This window comes from Macaca thibetana, chromosome 4 (assembly GCF_024542745.1).
Source record: "Macaca thibetana thibetana isolate TM-01 chromosome 4, ASM2454274v1, whole genome shotgun sequence".
Taxonomy (NCBI): domain Eukaryota; kingdom Metazoa; phylum Chordata; class Mammalia; order Primates; family Cercopithecidae; genus Macaca; species Macaca thibetana.
The window spans coordinates 168719774-168739592 of record NC_065581.1 but is presented as its reverse complement, the minus strand read 5'-3'; the positions used below and the strand labels follow the sequence as shown (position 1 = coordinate 168739592).

The 19819-nt window shown below is 40.3% G+C and overlaps 1 protein-coding gene across 8 annotated transcripts; it reads right to left on the bottom strand.

Moving 5' to 3' along the window:
• Positions 1-451: 451 nt before the first annotated feature.
• Positions 452-19670, bottom strand: TBP (TATA-box binding protein). Of its 8 annotated transcripts, none has more exons than XM_050787136.1 (9): positions 19514-19644; positions 17247-17269; positions 16911-17115; positions 11793-12205; positions 8708-8795; positions 6304-6395; positions 3528-3695; positions 1810-1904; positions 452-1128 (listed from the first exon to the last, which is right to left on the bottom strand). In XM_050787136.1, the coding sequence occupies exons 3-9, from the start codon at positions 16962-16964 to the stop codon at positions 1049-1051; spliced, it is 990 nt and encodes a 329-aa protein (XP_050643093.1). In that variant the 5' UTR covers positions 16965-17115; positions 17247-17269; positions 19514-19644; the 3' UTR covers positions 452-1048. The 8 variants fall into 8 exon arrangements, with proteins under 8 accessions (XP_050643093.1, XP_050643090.1, XP_050643086.1 ...); XM_050787133.1 differs by having other exon boundaries at positions 16911-17112; XM_050787129.1 differs by lacking the exon at positions 17247-17269 and having other exon boundaries at positions 16911-17112; positions 19514-19670.
• Positions 19671-19819: the final 149 nt, after the last annotated feature.

Here is a 19819-nt window from a genome sequence, read left to right as displayed (position 1 = left end):
TATTCCATGAGAAAAAAACTGCAAAACAAGCAAAAAAAAGTTACTGCAGAGAGTTGGCAGCCTGTGGAGAGGGCATCAGCTTCTACACCTGAAGGACTCACTAATTTTTACCACTTACTAACTGTGTAACCTCAGCCAAGTCTCAGCGGGGGCCATTATCTCCTCACCTCCAACAGAGGAACAAAACCTGACTGCAGCTCTGTGAGGATTCCAGGCACCGTATGGAAAGTACCTAGAAAACAGGAGTTGCTCAATATATAGAAGGTAATAAATACACGTTTCCTGAGCAACTGTGAGTTCTGATCATTAATTTGCTTTCATTGAAGCATGTAATGAAATATTGACTGAAACAAACAAGCAAACACCAAAATGGTTTCAGGCATTATATCTAAAATACAACTTTTTAGAAAACAGTATGATCACATGACTCTTACAAGGTATCATAACAATCTAACACTTTTATAAACTGCATTTATTGTACAGAGTACTCTGAAGAAAGAAAAAATATGTACAGCCATTCATTTTCATTAACACATGTATTCTGTCCTGCAATACTGGAGAGGCGGAATGTGTCTGGCACAGAAATAACCCCTAGGAGTTACAAATTAGAAAAACAACACTTTTAAAAAAGATTTTTACTTTTCTGGTAGAAATATAAAAACTGTGGTTCATGGGGAAAAACATTAAAATTAAAAAGTCCAATCAATTGTAGAGGTGGCTTTCACTCTTAGAGTTTTCTCCCTCAAACCAACTTGTCAACAGCAGTGTTTAAAATCTACATATAAATAAATGGGCAGCGCTGCCCAGATAGCAGCACAGTATGAGCAACTCACAGTCACGCTGCGCGGTGTTCTCAGTGCACAAATAATGCCCCTTCCCGGCATCCTGCGGTGGGCACTTACAGAAGGGCATCACCTGGTGCCACAACCTGCAACTCAACATCCATCTTCTCACACCACCACCAGTTAAAGGTACCAAAACAAACTGATTTGTTTAAAAAAAAAAAAAACAAACAGTGGGTGGGGGAGGCAAGGGTACATGACAGCCATTACGTCGTCTTCCTGAATCCCTTTAGAATAGGGTAGATGTTTTCAAATGCTTCATAAATTTCTGCTCTGACTTTAGCACCTAAGAAGACAAGTTGAAGTAGAGATGAGAGACCGAAATGGCACTTCTTAACATATTAAGAAGTTAAAATTATTATTACCTTAAAGCTGCAAGCACAATTCTCACCATACCCAGTCAGATTAAGGCATAGGCATGAAAACATTAATGGTGGAACCCCTTGTCACAAACTTATTTTTGTTTATAAAACGATACTTTTAAAAAATCATCTTAGTGACTCCAGCATCTCGCATCCATTCTATAGCTCAAGAGGCATGTGTTCACACTTCTCTCCTGGTCCTGAACCAGGCCCTAAACTAAGCAGGACGGCAATAACAACCGAATCTTTTTCTCCCAATTGCTGCCTTCAACTAAGCTCTTTTCTGAATCTTCCTTTCTTGTCTCATAATCATATTGCTGAAGAATCGTAAAGCTTCAGATAACTAATTCCAAGTGAAAACACCATCTTCTATTCAATGCAGTGCTCACCTCCTGACTGTAAATGGAAACCTGCTTGCAGGGCTGTGGTCAGACTTCCCTGCTCTCACTGTGCCTTTAGTGGGCACGTTTCTCAGAAAACTTGGGTGGGAGGCCTTTGTGCAAGAAGCTAGCCCACTGTCCCGACACTGACATTTCTTTTCAGCACTGAGAAAATGCCATACTCGAACCACAAACGTTCAGATACTACTTCCTGTTACAACTTACCTGTTAATACAACTTTTCCAGAAACAAAAATAAGGAGAACAATTCTGGGTTTGATCATTCTGTAGATTAAACCAGGAAATAACTCTGGCTCATAACTGGAAGGAAAATTGCAAAAAACAGTTTAGAAATTAAGAGCTTTGTGTGCTTTTAAATAAAATGAGAACCTGTACAAGGAAAAATACCGAATAAACAAGCAAACTAGTCAAGAGGTAAAGCACAGTTCTTCAAGCAGCATCAAAGGATAGAATAATTAAAGCAAGTGAGGCCAACTTTTAGCCATCAGCTGATAACCATTGGACGGGAGGCTATTTGCCCTCCTATCACTTTACCCCATTTCTACTGAGTCTGGATTTTCTGATTTAAGAAGAGCCCTGTAGTTATGTCTGCAGTCTCTGATAATAATCACCTACTTTTACAATCCTAATAATTACTATTACCTACCTAATAATCATTTACTTCTAAGATCTGATACTATAACTTTTAATCAAATCTCACCTTAAATTGAAATATTCTCTAGCTATCAATTGTGTTCAGGAAATTCAATCACTCTGATATACTAGCCTGAGAATTAACCTATACCTGATTGAGCTGTCTGACTGAATGGACTATTGGGGGGTGTGTGTGTGGGGGGGGGTGTGTGTGTGTAATTTTTTTTTTTTCTTTGAGACGGAGTCTTGTTCTGTTGCCCAGGCTGGAGTGCAGTAGTACGATCTTGGCTCGCTACAACCTCCGCCTCCTGGATTCGAGTGACTGTCCTGCCTCAGCCTTCCATGTAGCTGGGATTACAGGCGTGTACCACCACGTCCAGCTAATTTTTGTATTTTTAGTAGAGACGGGGTTTCACCATGTTGGCCAGGCTGGTCTTGAACTCATGAACTCAAGTGATCCCCCCGCCTCAGCCTCCCAAAGTGCTAGGATTACAGGCTTAAGCCACCAGGCCAGGCCTGGTACATATTCTTCTAAGCCTAGTAATCTCATTTTTCTCAGTTCAGAGAGACTGAAAACAGGATGCCTCTCTTTCTGTGTGTCTGACCTAAGACAAAATTCAGGACAGGCTTCTCTGAGGAAGAGTGGAATGGGTAGACATATGGAACTCAAGTGGGAGCTTCCTAGGTGAAAAGGGAAATGAGTGTACTAGGCATAAAAGCTGCAAGTGCACAGGCCCATGGCAGGAGGAACCAAGTGAGCCCAAGGGGCACACAGAACTAGTGTGCCTGTGAACAGACACCAGAAGACCATGAGATGAGGCTGTGAGGTGGGCAGGGCTGCCTGCCTGTGAGTCTTCACCTGCAAGTAGCAGGGAAGATAATTAGAAAGTTGTTCCTACGGCTCAACTTCACACTTTGCTGGTAGATCTGACACAATGCTGACTAAAAGAGAAGATCCAAACTGGGAAAAAAAAAATTGATACAAGAGGTTAGGTTAAATTCATGCATTCCAAGTGTATTCAGCAATCAAATGATAAAACATAGAAGCAGAATCAAATTCAGTCCAGTAAAGGGGAGTTATGGGTACTGCTAAGTGACAAGGGAAGCAGAGGCTGGTGAGAGTGATAAATGTCACTGAGAACATCAAGAAGACAATGCAAGAATACATACAATTATAACCATGTCAACTGTTCTCACATACTGAATATTTTACATGTGTTTTATTCTGAACAATGTTTAGATTATAAATGAATTGTTGCCAAAAGCAATCATAATACATTTCAGACTTACCTACTAAACTGTTGGTGGGTGAGCACAAGACCTTCTAACCTTATAGGAAACTTCACATCACAGCTCCCCACCATGTTCTGAATCTTGAAGTCCAAGAACTTAGCTGGAAAACCCAACTTCTGTACAACTCTAGCATATTTTCTTGCTGCCAGTCTGGACTGTTCTTCACTAGGGAAAGGAAAAAAGTGAGTTATTCATACTCAGACTCAGCTAAAATATTTATTTAGACTAATAACTTATAAAAAGTCCTAAACAGGAGACTAATAAAGTGTAAACTGGTCAGCCCCCTTGCAATAGGAGAAAAGACTGACAGACATTCACAATTTCCTTATAAAGTATTCCTGGATCCTTGACAGAAAACTGTAGGTCTGCCAAAATGACCTTTCAATCTGCCAAATTATTGTAGCCCTAGATTTTATAGATGTGAATTATCACCATCATCAATCATCACTATTTCTATATTTTAGCCCATGCATTTCTACTGAGAGGAAAACTAACAAACTTCATATTGATCAGAAAATGTTGATGAGATTTATTATTGAACAATGTATTCACTAATTCTATTCTCTTTTATACCAAGACTCATCATGAATAGACATTCCTATGATGTCATTTGTTGAGGCAGTTCAGAGCTTACATAAGAAAAGCAGAATGTGGGCCAGGCATGCTGGCTCACACCTGTAATCCCAAGCACTTTGGGAGGCCAAGGCAGGTAGATCACCTGAGGTCAAGGGTTCGAGACCAGCTTAGTCAACATGGTGAAACTCTATCTCTACTAAAAATACAAAAATTAGCCGGGTGTGGTAGAAGGCACCTGTAATCCCAGCTACTTGGGAGGCTGAGGCAAGAGAATCACTTGAACCTGAGAGGTGGAAGTTGCAGTGAGCCAAGATTGTGCCACTGCCCTCCAGCCTGGGCGACTCCGCCAACAACAACAACAAAAAAAAAAAGGAAAGAAAGAAAGAAAGAGGAGAGGAGAGGAGAGAAGAGAACAGAAAAAAAAAGAAAATACGAGAGAAAAGAAAAGAAGGAAGGCTGGCTGGGCGCAGTGGCTCATACCTGTAATCCCAACACTTTGGGAGGCCAAGGTGGGTGGAGCACGAGGTCAGGAGATCGAGACCATCCTGACTAACAGAGTGAAACACCGTCTCTACTAAACATACAAAAATTAGCTGGGCATGGTGGCAGGCACCTGTAGTCCCAGCTACTTGGGAGGCTGAGGCAAGAGAATGGCATGAACCTGGGAGGCAGAGCTTGCAGTGAGCCCAGATTGCGCCACTGCACTCCAGCCTGGGCGCAGAGCAAGACTGTCTCAAAAATAACAACAACAACAAAAAGAATGTGAAAATATTACCATAAAAAGACTATCAGGCACAGGGGATCAGGAAGAACAAAAATCAAGCATATATATATATGCTATGCTTTTAATTTTCAGGTAAATTTATTGGTGGTTTCTTGTCTTGATGAAACAGTCATCCAACTAGACATACAATATTCAGTTTTCAGATGCTCTGGGACAAAAAGACTAAATGCTGCATGAAAAGTTTGCCTTGATAAACCAAAAGTTTCTGATATTCCATGCAGGGGAAAACAAGCAAACAAAAAGGCTCTTAATTAAAGAGGTTACTACTGCATGTTGTGGCCAAGGGGTAGTGAAAGGCAAGAACAGATCCTTGTCCTGCATTCTGAAAAAACTTGGAGACCAGGAGCCAGAATGTCCACACCAATGACATTCCCCTCACTGAAAGACAATTTCAAACTTCAGAATAAGCAAAAATATCCACAGCCCCCTTCTATGTGTTGACACCGCCAAGTACATTTAATACGCTTTCATTTAAAAAGTTTTAGTGTATTTGTTCAGTTCATTTATGAATGTAATGTCACTAATTTTCCCCCTAGTTTTTGACTTCTATCAGGTATATGAGCTCTGTTTAGAACAGTCAGGGCCCCAGAGCACTAACCTTCAGACAGGATCACTTCAAACGCAGAATACAGGCAATGACATGTTATAACAGGGGTACATTCCTTAGGATCTGCACAACTCAAACGCTCATAATGAATGCTAGTTCCAGTGAGACGGCAGGTTTCTGCAGTCAACACATGTGGTGGTGTCATGCTGTCCGGCCCAGTAAGGTCTGCAAAGCTCTTACACCATTAGCTTAGAAGTTTACACCATTAGCTTGACCAATTACACCATTAGCTTACACCATTAGCTTGACCAATTTTTTCTTCCATTTCAAGATGTATTTGTGTTATTTACAACATTTTTCACAAAAAGGGAATTTTATTAATAGTTCTGATGTTGTATTACATCTTACCTAATTTTATTTTATTTTATTTTCTGGGAACAGAGTCTTGTTCTGTCTCCCAGGCTGGAGTGCAGTGGCATGATCTCAGCTCACTGCAACCTCCGCCTCCCAGATTTAAGCGATTCTCATGTTTCAGCATCCCAAGTAGCTGGGACTACAGACATCCACTACCACACCTGGCTAATTTTTGTATTTTTAATAGAGATGGAGTTTCACCATGTTGGTCAGGCTGGTCTTGAACTCCTGGCCTCAAGTGATTTGCCCGCCTTGGCCTCCTGGGATTATAGGTGTGAGATACCATACCTGTCCATATCTAATTTTTAAGAAAATGAAATCACTGGTATCTACAATTAATAGAATCAACCATTTTAATAAGAAAGCAGTAATAACATGTTAAAGTGCTAACCTAATAACCTAAAAACTCGTTCACAACCCATAAACCAGAAGAATGAATTTCTTACGGCTACCTCTTGGCTCCTGTGCACACCATCTTCCCAGAACTGAAAATCAGTGCCGTGGTTCGTGGCTCTCTTATCCTCATGATTACTGCAGCAAACCGCTAAAATAGAGAGAATCATTAGTGAGGTCATGCCAAACTGCTCAATTTTGTTAGGAGAACTACACATTGACAAATCACAACTGGTAGGAAGGACATAGTACATCTAGTTATCAAAATATTTGTCCTGTATTTCTGCGTATCTGTAAAGGATTTGCATACACCACATGTAACAAATATTCCTTTGCATAAGGAGCAGAAAATAATCAATTGTGACAAAGTTATACCAAGATCTGTATGTTCTTTCACATGAGCATTCCACCAACAGAAATGTTTGCAAAATTTGGTTATGTTCTCAATAAATACCAGTGCTTCGGTTTCTACTTTATATTTGCTGCTTATCATGACTATAGTTTCTCTAATGATAAATTTTGTTTTAATATAAATTTTGAGGCAAATAAACCAATAAACGTTTTCTACCTTAATGGAATTAATAAATCAGATTACAAGCATACCAATATGTAATGAAGTAAAATCCTGCTTCCAATTGGCCTTTAGAAACAATATTAATGTATTAAACACATATAAATGCAAATTAGGACACACAGTTTTAACTTTTATTTTCTGCTTTTTATGCTTGAAACACGTTAATTCTTTCAGAAAATTTTCTTGCTAAGATGGTAACTCATGGGGAAAATATTTCAACTGTGGGTTGAATTAATGGCCTCAGTTATTAGGTACATGATAAAAAGCAAGTAATTACTTTGAAACAACTTAAATATTTTAATACATTATATTTAATTATACAATAAAAACCTATGTATTTCTAATTGAGATGACTCTGACAAACTAGATTGTTTTAACAATTTTATTTTTTTATTTTATTAATTTTTTTTTTTAGAGACAGAGTCTCACTTTGTTGCCCAGACTGGATTGCAGTTGCCCAGACTGGAGTGCAGACTGGAATCATGGCTCACTGCAGCCTCGAATTCCTGAGTTCAAGAGATCCTCCTGTCTTGGCCTCCCAAGTAGCTGAGATTATAGGTGTGTGCCACCAACCCCAGATAATTTTTTAAATTTTCTGATGAAACAAGGTCTTGCTATGTTGCCCAGGCTTGTCTCGAAGGCCTCAAGCGATCCTCCCACCTTGGCCTCCCAAAGTGCTGAGATTACAGGTCTGAGTCACCGTGCCTGGCTTTTAACAATTTTAGTTTAAAAACTGCTCTATGTCTTCCCTGTGTTTTTATCAACATCTAAAAAAGCTAGCAGTGTATAGTAGTTTATCTAAGTCCCAGGAAAAGCCTAGCTATTTTGCATTTCCAGAATTTCCTCTACTATTTCTATTGGTTAAGTATCACTTCACTTAAGATCATAAAGTAATAAAATTATGTATTCAACTAAATATTATAATAGATGAAAGATTAATTCTTAAAATGCTACATGTCATACAGACTCATTATGAGTGGTTAAAAGGAGATTTTTCAGACCCCTAGCTTAGCTATCTTTCAGATCTTAGGCATTATGTTTCAGGGGTTTTAAAATGCACCCTAAGTCCATTACTAACACTTCTCTCAACCCAGCTAATGTTTATCCAAATTACTTTGCCTACTATCGCTGGCAAACATCATCCCTATACATATACAAAATTCTTCACATGATCCCAATACAATATATATGTAACTTAGCTTGTTTTATAGACTGCTGTATTCCCAGGGATTCTGATATCACAGACACTCAATAAAAGATACAAAACAATGCACATTTTACTTTAGATCTTCATTTTGTTGGTGTCAAGGAATAAGCATAACACAAACTCTTTGATATACAGATTTTTTTTTTTTGAGATGGAGTCTTGCTCTGTTTCCAGGCTGGAATGCAATGGCGCGATCTCCACTCGCAACCTCTGTCTCCCAGGTTCAAGTGATTCTCCTGCCTCAACCTCCCAAGTAGTTGGGATTACAAGCACAAGCCACCACTCCCGGCAAATTTTTGTCTTTTTAGTAGAGACAGGGTTTCACTATGTTGGCCAGGATGGTCTTGAACTCCTGACCTCAGGTGATCCGCCCACCTCGGCCTCCCAAAGTGCTGGGATTACAGGTGTAAGCCACCAAGCCTGGCCGATTTTTCTTTCTTTTTCTTTTTTTTTTTTTTTAAGAGACAGGGTCTTGCCATGTTGCCTGGGCTGGTCTTGAAGTCCTAGGCTCAAGCAATTCTCCCTCCTCAGCCTCTCAAAGTGCTGGGATTACAGGCATTAGCCACTGTGCCTAGAGTGATCTACAGACATTTGTTACATAGCGTGAAATACATTAAAATATAGAGACATGACAGAGAAGACAAAAAAGAAAAAAAAAGAAACACATTAAAATAGATCTAACCTTGGGATTATATTCAGCATTTCGGGCACGAAGTGCAATGGTCTTTAGGTCAAGTTTACAACCAAGATTCACTGTGGATACAATATTTCTGTAAGAAATTTAAAAAGAAAACATGACTATTTAAATTACTTAACCTTCACTGGATGAGGTGTTAGAAATTATGCACACATTTGATTATTTCAACCAGGCTTTAATTTTTTAAAATTGCTCACATTTATTGTTTAACAAGTATCATGCACATGTTGAGCATTTTATATAGATTATTCCATTTAATACTTATAATGCACTATGGTAGAAGCTACCAGTATTCCCACATTAGGATAAATAAGCTGAGGCTTAAAGGTAGTGCAACTTCCTCAGGATGCACATGGCTCCCAAGTGGAGGTGCCAGGATTTGAGTCTGTCTCCAGAGCCATGCCCTTAGCCTTCTCAGAGACAAACTCATTTCTCACCTGTGAGCTCTGAAAAGCCACCACCACCACCACCCTACTCCTAAGTCACTTTTTTTCTTTTTTTTTTTTGAGACGGAGTCTCGCTCTGTCGCCCAGGCTGGAGTGCAGTGGTGCATTCTCGGCTCACTGAAAGCTCCACCTCCTGGGTTCATGCCATTCTCCTGCCTCAGCCTCCCGAGTAGCTGGGTCTACAGGCGTGCGCCACCACGCCCGGCTAATTTTTTGTATTTTTAGTAGAGATGGGGTTTCACCATGTTAGCCAGCATACTCTCGATCTCCTGACCTCATGATCCGCCCACCTCGGCCTCTCAAAGTGCTGGGATTACAGGCATGAGCCACCACGCCTGGCAAACCTAAGTCACTATTTATTATGAAAATGAGTTCTCTCAAAGTACATATCTTTTAAAAAACAACAGCTAAGTGTCTTTAGCAAAAAAAAAAAAAAAAAAAAAAAAAAAAAGGCAAAACCCTGCTTTCTCTTCTAATTATCTCTCAGTAAATAAGGATAAACGGAGCCATCTGGGTCCACTGACCCTTTACATTTCTCAGTGTTCTTACATCACTTAATAAATAACTTATACAAGGATAAAGATATACTAAAAAGCAACTCTATTAGAAGTTTTAATAAAAATTTAAACAAAAACCTACATTTTCATTATACATTTTTTCTGCTTATGAAAGTATATATACTTGGCCAGGCACAGTGGCTCACGCCTGTAATCCCAGCACTTTGGGAGGCCGAGGTGGGCGGATCACGAGGTCAGGAGATCGAGACCATCCTGGCTAACACGGTGAAACCCCGTCTCTACTAAAAATACAAAAAAATTAGCCGAGCATGGTGGCGGGAGCCTGTAGTCCCAGCTGCTCAGGAGGCTGAGGCAGGAGAATGGCGTGAACCCAGGAGGTGGAGTTTGCAGTGAGCTGAGATCACACCACTGCACTCCAACCTGGGCGACAGAGCGAGACTCCGTCTTAAATAAATAAATAAATAAATAAAGTACATATACTTGAAATGGGCAATGTCCTTTGAATGCAATTAACTGCGCAACAAGTGTCTTGCATGGACCTGGCAATCACCATCCCAAGAATATAGAGTCCAGATTTCAAATACATAGGTTCAAATACAATAGGTTATAGCTCACTGTTGCTTCTGGTTCTTTTTCTTATACTGTCAAAATGCAAAACTTTTGAAAACTTGATGGCTCATAATTTTGTTCAAAAGAGAATGGCAGTCTATGATACACAACCGTAAAGCCAATTAGGTTGATCCACACAATGTTTTCATTTCCATATCATCTCTTTCCTTCCAATCACCGTTGTATACACACCTGGCTTTAGCATTTGTCCACTGATGAACTATATCAAGTAGATTTTAGTACATCTATCACAACTTTCATCACATAATTGTTAAATGTATTCTTATATGTTTTCATTAATGAAATATTTGCCTTAATCCCTCTTAAGCCTACAAGACTGAGAGGGCACTGAATTACCACGCAGGGGGGTTCTTAGTAGAGAGCAGCAGTTCAGGAACGTGGATGACTGGATGCTCTCGGGAGTATCAGAACAACAAAGGCACGGCAAGAAACAAACACCTGACTGTACTGTTTATACTTTATTATTTAAATCAGAAATGCAAACTTAAATTTTCCTGGGAGTCCGACAAGCATGCTGGACACATGGGAGCGGTACAGACAAGGGTGAGCTAAAAAGGGCTGTCTCTAAAATCACTAAAATTACTTTGTTTTTAAAATTGTGTGTGGGGTCAAACAAAATTGTAGAGGCAAGATTTAGGTCTTTGGGTAAAAGTCAGCATCCACGATTACACACCACTAAGTTCCAAAAATGATCAGAGATAGCTTATAAACAACAACCATATATGTAGCAAGGTGAATAAATGCAAATAGGAAATACTAGATCTAAAGGGAGTATGAAGGAGGAAGGTATCTGTACAAGAAAACTGAGGAGATGCAGAGACTGCAAGTAACCTTTTAATTTGGTCATAAGCTTTCTAACATGAAAAGCTGCACGCTTCTTATTGACGGGGATTATTTGGAAATATTTGTTGTTTTTTCAGGAAGATGAAATTATTTCCTATCCCTAATACCCTGTTACATATAGAACCCACTTCACTTAGGTAGAAAAATCCATTTAGGACAAGAACAGTCATCCTCATTTTGTGGGAAGGACACAGACCTTCAAAGATTCATATGCAGTCCCCACAGTAAAAATAAAAAACAAGAACTGCCAGAAATTATACTGATACTGTGACTAAAGACCTAAAATAGCATAAGGGAAAGAGACTACATAACATTGTGATTTGGCGATATCAGATACAGGGAAATGTCTATAATATAATAATAATGACAGTGAAAATCACATTAAATTTTATTGGCTCAGGTATATAAACACAAATGACCACATTCCTAAACCTGTTAAGAACCTTTTACTGAGGGCACTGACTAAGATGGCTTTGCTTCCCTTTCCCAAGTGTGAGATAAAGCAAATTTTGATACACAATTGCTGTTAGTGCCATTTCCTCCCTTAATAAAAGGATCCATCAGAAAACAGAGCAGGAACACAACTCAAAGGGACTCCTAAGTGGGAGGAAACATAAAACACCAAGTACTCACTGCAGCTGCGGTACAATCCCAGAACTCTCCGAAGCCGGAGTGGCAGGAGTGATGGGGGTCATGGGGGTCATGGGGGAGGGATACAGTGGAGTGGTGCCCGGCAAGGGTGCAGTTGTGAGAGTCTGTGAGTGGAAGAGCTGTGGTGCCTGGCCTGAGGTTCCCTGTGTTGTCTGCTGGGATGTTGACTGCTGAACGGCTGCAGCGGCCACTGCCTGTTGCTGCTGCTGCTGCTGCTGCTGCTGCTGCTGCTGCTGCTGCTGTTGTTGCTGCTGCTGCTGCTGTTGTTGCTGCTGCTGCCTTTGTTGCTCTTCCAAAATAGACAGACTATTGGTGTTCTGAATAGGCTGTGGGGTCAGTCCAGTGCCATAAGGCATCATTGGACTAAAGATAGGGATTCCGGGAGTCATGGCACCCTGTGGAAAGCAAGGAGAAAAACAGGTTAGGCTGGCTGCTGCTGAGTGTTTGTGGAAGTTTCTTGGTGGAACAGCAGGTGAGATGTGCAAAGACAGACGCCCTCTGAGAATAATGGGGTTATTAATCTTTAATTACGGAAGAACCAGCTATTCTTATACACATTGCTTTCTTCTTTAATAACACACAGTGGATAAACATGAAGAAAAATGGATAAACTGAACTTTGGAAAAATTAAAAACTTCTGTTCTCTGAAAGACACCATTGAGAAAATTAAAAGGCAGGCCACAGATTGGGAAAAAAATACCTATAATACATACATCTGAGAAAGGACTGGTAAACAGAATAATAAAGAGCTCTGACAACTCCATAAAAAAAGATCAACAAATAAAATAATGAAAAAGGACAAAAGATGTGAAGGGCATATTACAAATGAAGATACAGGCATACTTCAGAGATACTATGGGTTAGGTTCCAGACCATCTCAATGAAGCAAGCAGCATGAATTTTTTGGTTTCCCAGTGTCTACAAAAGTTATGTTTACACTATAGTCTATTAAGTGTGCAATAGCATTATGTCTAATAATATGTATATACCTTAATTTTAAAATGCTTTATTGCTAAAAATGCTAACAATCCTGTGAGCCTGCAGCAAGTCATAATCTTTTTGCTGATAGAGGATCTTGCCTCGATGCTGACAGCTGCTGACTGATCAGGGTGGTAGCTGTGGCCATTTCTTAAAATAAGACTGACGAAGTTTGCCACAAGGACTGACTCTTCCTTTCACTGAGATGTCTCTGTAGCACACGACGCTGTTTGACAGCGTTTTACCCACACTAGAACGTAGTTCAAAACTGGAGTCAGTCCTCTCAAACGCTGCTGCTGCTTTATCAACTACATTTATGGAATATTCCACAGTCATCAGTTCTTCACCAGGAGTCAATTCCATCTCAAGAAACCACTTTCTTTGCTCATCCACAAGAAGCAACTCCTCATCTGTTCAGGTTTTATCAAAAAATTGCAGCAGTTCAGTCACATCTTCAGGATTCACTTCTAATTCTAGTTCACTTGCTATTTCCACTACACCTGCAGTCACTTCTACCACTGAAGTCTAGAACCTCTCAAAGCTACCCACGAGGGCTGGAATCAACTTCTTCCAAACTCTTATTCATGCTGATATTTTAACCTCCTCCCATGAATCACAAACGTTCTTAATGGCATCTAGAATGGTGAATCTTTTCCAGAAGGTTTTCAATTCACTTTGCCCAGATCCATCAGAGGAATCACTATCTATGGCAGCTACAGCATATGCCCCTCCCTGCTTCCTTTCTTTGAGACAGGGTCTCCATTGTAGCTTTTAACTTCTGGACTCAAGTGATCCTCCCGCCTCAGCCTCCCACGTAGCTGGGACTACAGGCACATGCCACCATGACCAGCTAATTTTTAATTTTTTTTTTTTTTTGTAGCAACAGGGACTTGTTTTGTTATCCAGGTTGGTCTCGAACTCCTGCCTTTGAGTGATCCTTCCACCTTGGCCTCCCAAAGTACTGAGATTACAAGCATGAGCCACCATGCCCTGCTCTATTTCTTAAATAGTAAGAATTGAAAGTTGAAATTACTCCTTGATCCATGGGCTGAAGAATGGATATATTATTTAAACAGGCATGAAAACAATATTAATCTCCTTGTTCTTCTCTATCAGAGCTTGTGGACAACTAGTCACACTGTCAGTGAGTAATATTTTGAAATCAATCTTTTTTTCTGAGCAGTAGATCTCAAAGAGCTTAAAATATTCTGTAAACCATGCTGTAAACAGATGTGGTCTCATCAGGTTTTGTTGTTCTGTGTGCTGAGAACAGGCAGAGTAGATTTAGCGTAATTCTTAAGGGCCCTATGATTTTAGAACAGTAAATGAGCATTGGCTTTAACTTAAAGTCACCAGCTATATTAGCCCCTAACTACAGTCAGCCAATCCTCTGAAGCTTTGAAGCTAGGCACTGACTTCTCCTCTCTAGCTATAAAAGTCCTAGATAGCATCTTCTTCCAGTAGAAGGCTGTTTCATCTACATTAAAAATCTATTATTTAGTATAGTCACCTTCATCAATAATCTCGGCTAGATCTTCCAGATAACTTGCTGCTTCACATTGTATTCTTATGTTGTGGAGAAGGTTTCTCTCCTTAAAGCTCATGAATAAACCTCTGCTAGTTTCAAAATTTTCTTCTACAGCTTCCTCTCCTCTCTCAGCCTTTACAGAACTGAAGAGAGTCAAGGCCTTGCTCTGGATTACACTTTGGCTTAAGGGGATGTTGTGGGTAGCATGATCTTCTATCCAGACCAGGCAAACTTTCTCCATATAAGCAATAAAGCTGTTTTGCTTTCTTATCATTTGTCGGTTTACTGGAGTAGCACTTCTAATTTCCTTTAAGAACTTTTCCCTTGCATTTACAACTTGGCTAACTATTTGGTGCAAGAGGCCTAGCTTTTAGCCTGTCTCAGCTTTCAACATGCCTTCTTCACTAAGGATAACCATTTCTAGCTTTTGGTTTAAAATAAGAGATATGCAGCTCTTCCCTTCATCTGAACACTTAATTAAAGATCACTGTAAGGTTATTAATTAGCCTAATTTCCATACTGTTGTGTCTCAAGGAATAGGGAAGACCAAGGAGAGGGAGAGAGATGGGGGAATGGCTGGTCAGATTGTAGACATTTATCAATTAAGTTCCTATATTATACGGGTGCAGTTTATGGCATTCAATAATAATTACAATAGTAACATCAAAGATCACTGATCACATTAACAGATAATAATGAAAAGGTTTGACTGGGTTCAGTAGCTCATGCCTGTAATCCCAACCCTTTGGGAGGCCAAGGCGGATGGATCACTTGTAGCCAGTAGTTTGAGAACAGCCTAGCCAACATGGTGAAACTCCTTCTCCACTAAAAATACAAAATTTAGCTGGGTTTGGTGGCACATGCCTATAATCCCAGCTACTCAGGAGGCTAAGGCAGAAGAATCGCTTGAACAGGGGAGATGGAGGTTGCAGTGAGCCGAGGCTGCACCACTGCAATCCAGCCTGGGCAACAAAGTGACTGCAAAAAAACAAAACAAAACAAAACAAAAAAAGAGAAAGTTTGGTAACAATAACAGATAATAATAAAAAGTTTGAAATCCTGCAAAAATTACCAAAATCTAACCCCAAGTACACACTGTTGGAAAAATAACACCAACAGACTCACTGGGTACAGGTTTATCACAACCTTCAATTTGTCAAACATGCAGTAAAGTCAACTGCAGTAAAGTGAGGTGGGCCTGTGTATGAGTAGCTGCCAAGAACTTGCCAAGGTGCTCAGAAACATTAGTAATCAGGCAAATTAAAAATCAAAACCACAGTAAAATATAACTAAGCAATCACTAGAGTAAAAGTAAAAAGATTGACAGCACAAAGTGTTGGTGAGGATGTGGGGCAACTTAAATCTCTTATGCTGTGAAACAATATAGCCACTTCAGAAAACAGTTTGGCAGTTTCTTATAAAGTTATACATACACTGATATAGGACCTAGCAATCCTACTCCTAAGTATTTACCTATGAGAAGTAAAAACAGTACATTCAAACTCTACACAAATGTTTATAGTGCTTTTATCCATAATAGCTCCAAACTGGGAAGACCCCAAATGTGAGCAACTGGAGAATGGATGAACTGTGGAACATCCAAACAATGGAGTGATACTTAGCTATACAATGGATTAACTACTGATATACAAACAGTATCAGACACACACAAAAAAGCACACACTGTATGATTCCATCTATATGAAATTCTAGAATAGACAAAACTAATCTTCAGCATTGAAAAGCAGATTCAGTAGTTACCTGGGGCCAACAGAGTGACTATAAAGGGGAAGAAGGGACTTTTTAAGATAATTGAAATGTTCTGTAACTTATACGTGTATATATAATTATCAAAACAGACACTTAAAATGTGTTTTTTGTATGTAAATTATATTTCAACAGAAGTTATTGGTTTTTTGTTTTTGTTTTTGTTTTTTTTTGAGACAGAGTCTAGTCTTGCTCTGTCCGCCAGGCTGGAGTGCACTGGCACGATCTCTGCTCACTGCAACCTCCACCTCCCGGGTTCAAGCAATTCTCCCTGCCTCAGCCTCCCAAGTAGTTGGGATTACAGGCACCCACCACCATGCCTGGTTAATTTTTGTATATTTAGTACAGATGGTTTCTCCATGTTGGCCAGGCTGGTCTCAAACTCCTGACCTCAACTGATCCACCCACCTCCGCCTCCCAAAGTGCTGGGATTATAGGCGTGAGCCACCGCACCCAGCCTGAAACATTTTTATCGTAGATGGGTGGTTGAGAGCTTGAAATGTAAAAGGGGAAAAATAAAACTAGAAAATAATCTGGTGAGGGTGATTTTCAAAATCAAAGACCCTATATAATCACTTGGAACATTCTCCTAAGTGTTTATCAAAAGATTACGTGTTTTATAGATATATAACTTCCAAACAGACTCCCCAAATAAACACTATTGTGCCCATTCAAAACCTAATAGAACATCTCAACAAAATCAGGCTTAAGAAATATATTAAATCATTTTCAAAAACAGATCATTAAATGCCCTTCCTTGCCTTTTGATACCATCTCTTGCCGTTCAGATTTCCGCCCTCCCTATTCTCTCCCTCCTGCTGTATTACCTGAGGGGAGGCCAAGCCCTGAGCGTAAGGTGGCAGGCTGTTGTTCTGATCCATGATGTTCACTTTCTTCTTGGCAAACCAGAAACCCTTGGGCTGGAACTCGTCTCACCATTCAGTTTTTTCCTAGAGCATCTCAGGCACACTCTTCTCAGCAACTTCCTCAATTTCTTGGGTTATCTTCAGACACCAAGAAACAGTGATGCTGCTTTGGAAAAAAGTCTGAAGTTTAATTTAAGGATCCAGGTAACCTATACAGTCCTATAAGCCAGTTCCATGGCTATACAAAACACAAACATGAAAACCAATGAAGCTATTCTGGAGTACATTTGTTTTTACCTTATAATCCCAAAGTCTTATTCCTTCCAGGTTTCCGGCGATTGCATGTAAAATCGCCAACAAAACAAAAATCATTTTGTTACATGTTTAAATACTCAGATAATGCTCAAAATCAAGCTGTCATAACCAGCATTAAAAACTTTTGAGGAAAAACACCTACAGAAAACTAATTCCAAAAGAAACTGTAATATCAGAGTAGGATATTTATTAAGCACTGTATACACAGCACTGTTAGGCAAAGTTCAGATCTTTAAATATCCCAATTTTACATCCTCTACAATGTCTTGGGCAAAAAATTAAGTAACTATTAAATTCAATCCAATATACTTCAGAGTGATCATTTATCAAGCTCCTACTGTAATGAAACTATAAAAAAAAAAAGCTGCACAAAGATAAAGCTCTGAATTTTTATAAACGTAATAACCTTACCTCTTTAGAACACAATAATGCAAACTGTGCCTTTTATCTGACTATTCTTAAATCGTCATCACTTTACTCACTATACATCTGAAATGAGTTTATAATAACATATTCTCACATAGAACTTAGAGGTCTCAAAGTTACAAATTATATGTCCAAAGACCCTTCAGGCATATGCACTTCAAGCATGTGCTGGTACAAAGTAGACACTCACATATTTGCTGAATATATGAAAGACTCTGACGATCACTTTGAAAGGGCAAAGGCCCCCAAAAACTATCTATGCTATATACTCATCACTGAAAAACAGACCAAAAAAGAAAGCAAGCTGTGCTTCTGGAAATAAATGTATCAAAGACATTTTTTAAATTATGCTTTTTTTTTTTTTTGACAGTTATCCTATAATAACAAAAGTGCTGCAGATGAGGATATAAAGATAGGAAGATGTAGTCCCTGGCATCAAAGTGTTCAATATGAAGGGTATGCAAATAATTACTGTAAAACATAGTATTATAGTAGCAGGTATGGCCTAAGCTAAGTTCTTGAAAGTCTACATGTCTTTGTGATCTCTGCATCTAGCACTATGCCTGGAATGCAGTATGTGATCATGAATGAGCCCATATACACCCCTGGAAGAGAAGACAATAAAGACTAACAGCCAATTCCTATGAAGAGAGGGCAGTGTTTTCACAAAGCAGGGACCATCTAACTTGGGTCTCACAAGGTGAGTAGGAATTTACAAAACAGGGCTTCAGACAAAAGAGAAATCAAGCAGAAAGAGATAACAGATTGAAAAAAGATGCAGAATGCAGGCGACAAGCTTAGTATGACTGTATAGAAGGTCACTGCAGATGAAATAGCACATATTGGTGGGCTCATACTATCAGGAGTTTTAAATGTTACTGCATAGGCAATAATAACAGTTATGGAATTTTGGAAGTGCAGTATGAATAGATCTAATTTGGCAAGACTAGACGAATTTGAGAGGAGTAAAACTAGAGGCTGGAAGTTCCGCTTCAGGGATCTAAGGGTGAGGCAAGAGATAATGACGGCAGGATTTAAACCCATTGTAAGTAGGACTAGAGATTTATTTATCCAGGACCTTCGGTGGCTTCAGGCCACTTTTTGCAAGTAAGTCTACAGAAGAAACCGTACGGTGATTACTGCACTAATTTATCTCAGAAAAGAGCTGTTTGCTGGGTATCTTCAGCTCTTGGAAATTGAAACATCAAATCCGGTATTTTTTGGAGGCAATCAAATTAATTCTGCATAGCCTTCTAGTGTCTGTATAACTAAATGAAGCACAGTCTTTTCACAGAAAAGCCTACCTAGAGATTTGGAAAACCATGATGGCCTGACCGAGAGATGGGAGGCCCCGTAAATAAATGGTGTGTATTATATCTTAAGCGCTACCGTGCCCGCTGTCTCAGGCTTCTGACAAAATACTTAAGTCTCAATGTTGGTAGCAAAACAGGCGGGCACAGACCAGGGTGAATCTGCCTTCTAACATGGAGAAGAAGCGGTGGCAGGACAGGGCAGGGTAAACTTCAGGTCTTCGATGCAAGGGACTGTCCTGTCCCGCCCGCCGCCGCCCCGTCAGTAGTACCCTGCGCCCCACAATCGTACGATGGGAAGCCGCTGGCGAAACACAGCAGAGTAGGGCACCAGGCGGGAGCGGCGGCCGAGCGGCCGTTACAGGCCGGAACGGCGGCAGCACGAGAGGGAGGAACGTCCCCCGCGGGGCCTGCACGCGCGCCAATTCCTCTTCTCTTCCCCACCATTGCCCCCAGGCCTCAATGCAGTGGTCGCCTCCGCCCGAACCCTCAGAAAAGAGTACAAGCTGTTACCTGGGTCACTGCAAAGATGACCAGGGGCCAGAGGAAACGAAGTTTCACAGCCGGCGGCCCAGGCGCCCGCCACAGCGAACCTGCCTGACCTCACTGAACTCCTGGCGCGCGTTGATAATGTCACTTCCGCCAGCTCTGCCCTCGGCTTCAGCGAGTTGCTCCCACTAGGGCCGAGGCCCTGGGAAGTGTGGGCATAGGTCACTTCCTGTGTTTCCATAGGCGCGGAGCTTAAGGTAAGGAGGGGCGAAGCTCTTGAGGAGTTCCGGGGCGGGGCCGCCGTGCCACAGCCGTCTCTAATTGGCCCTT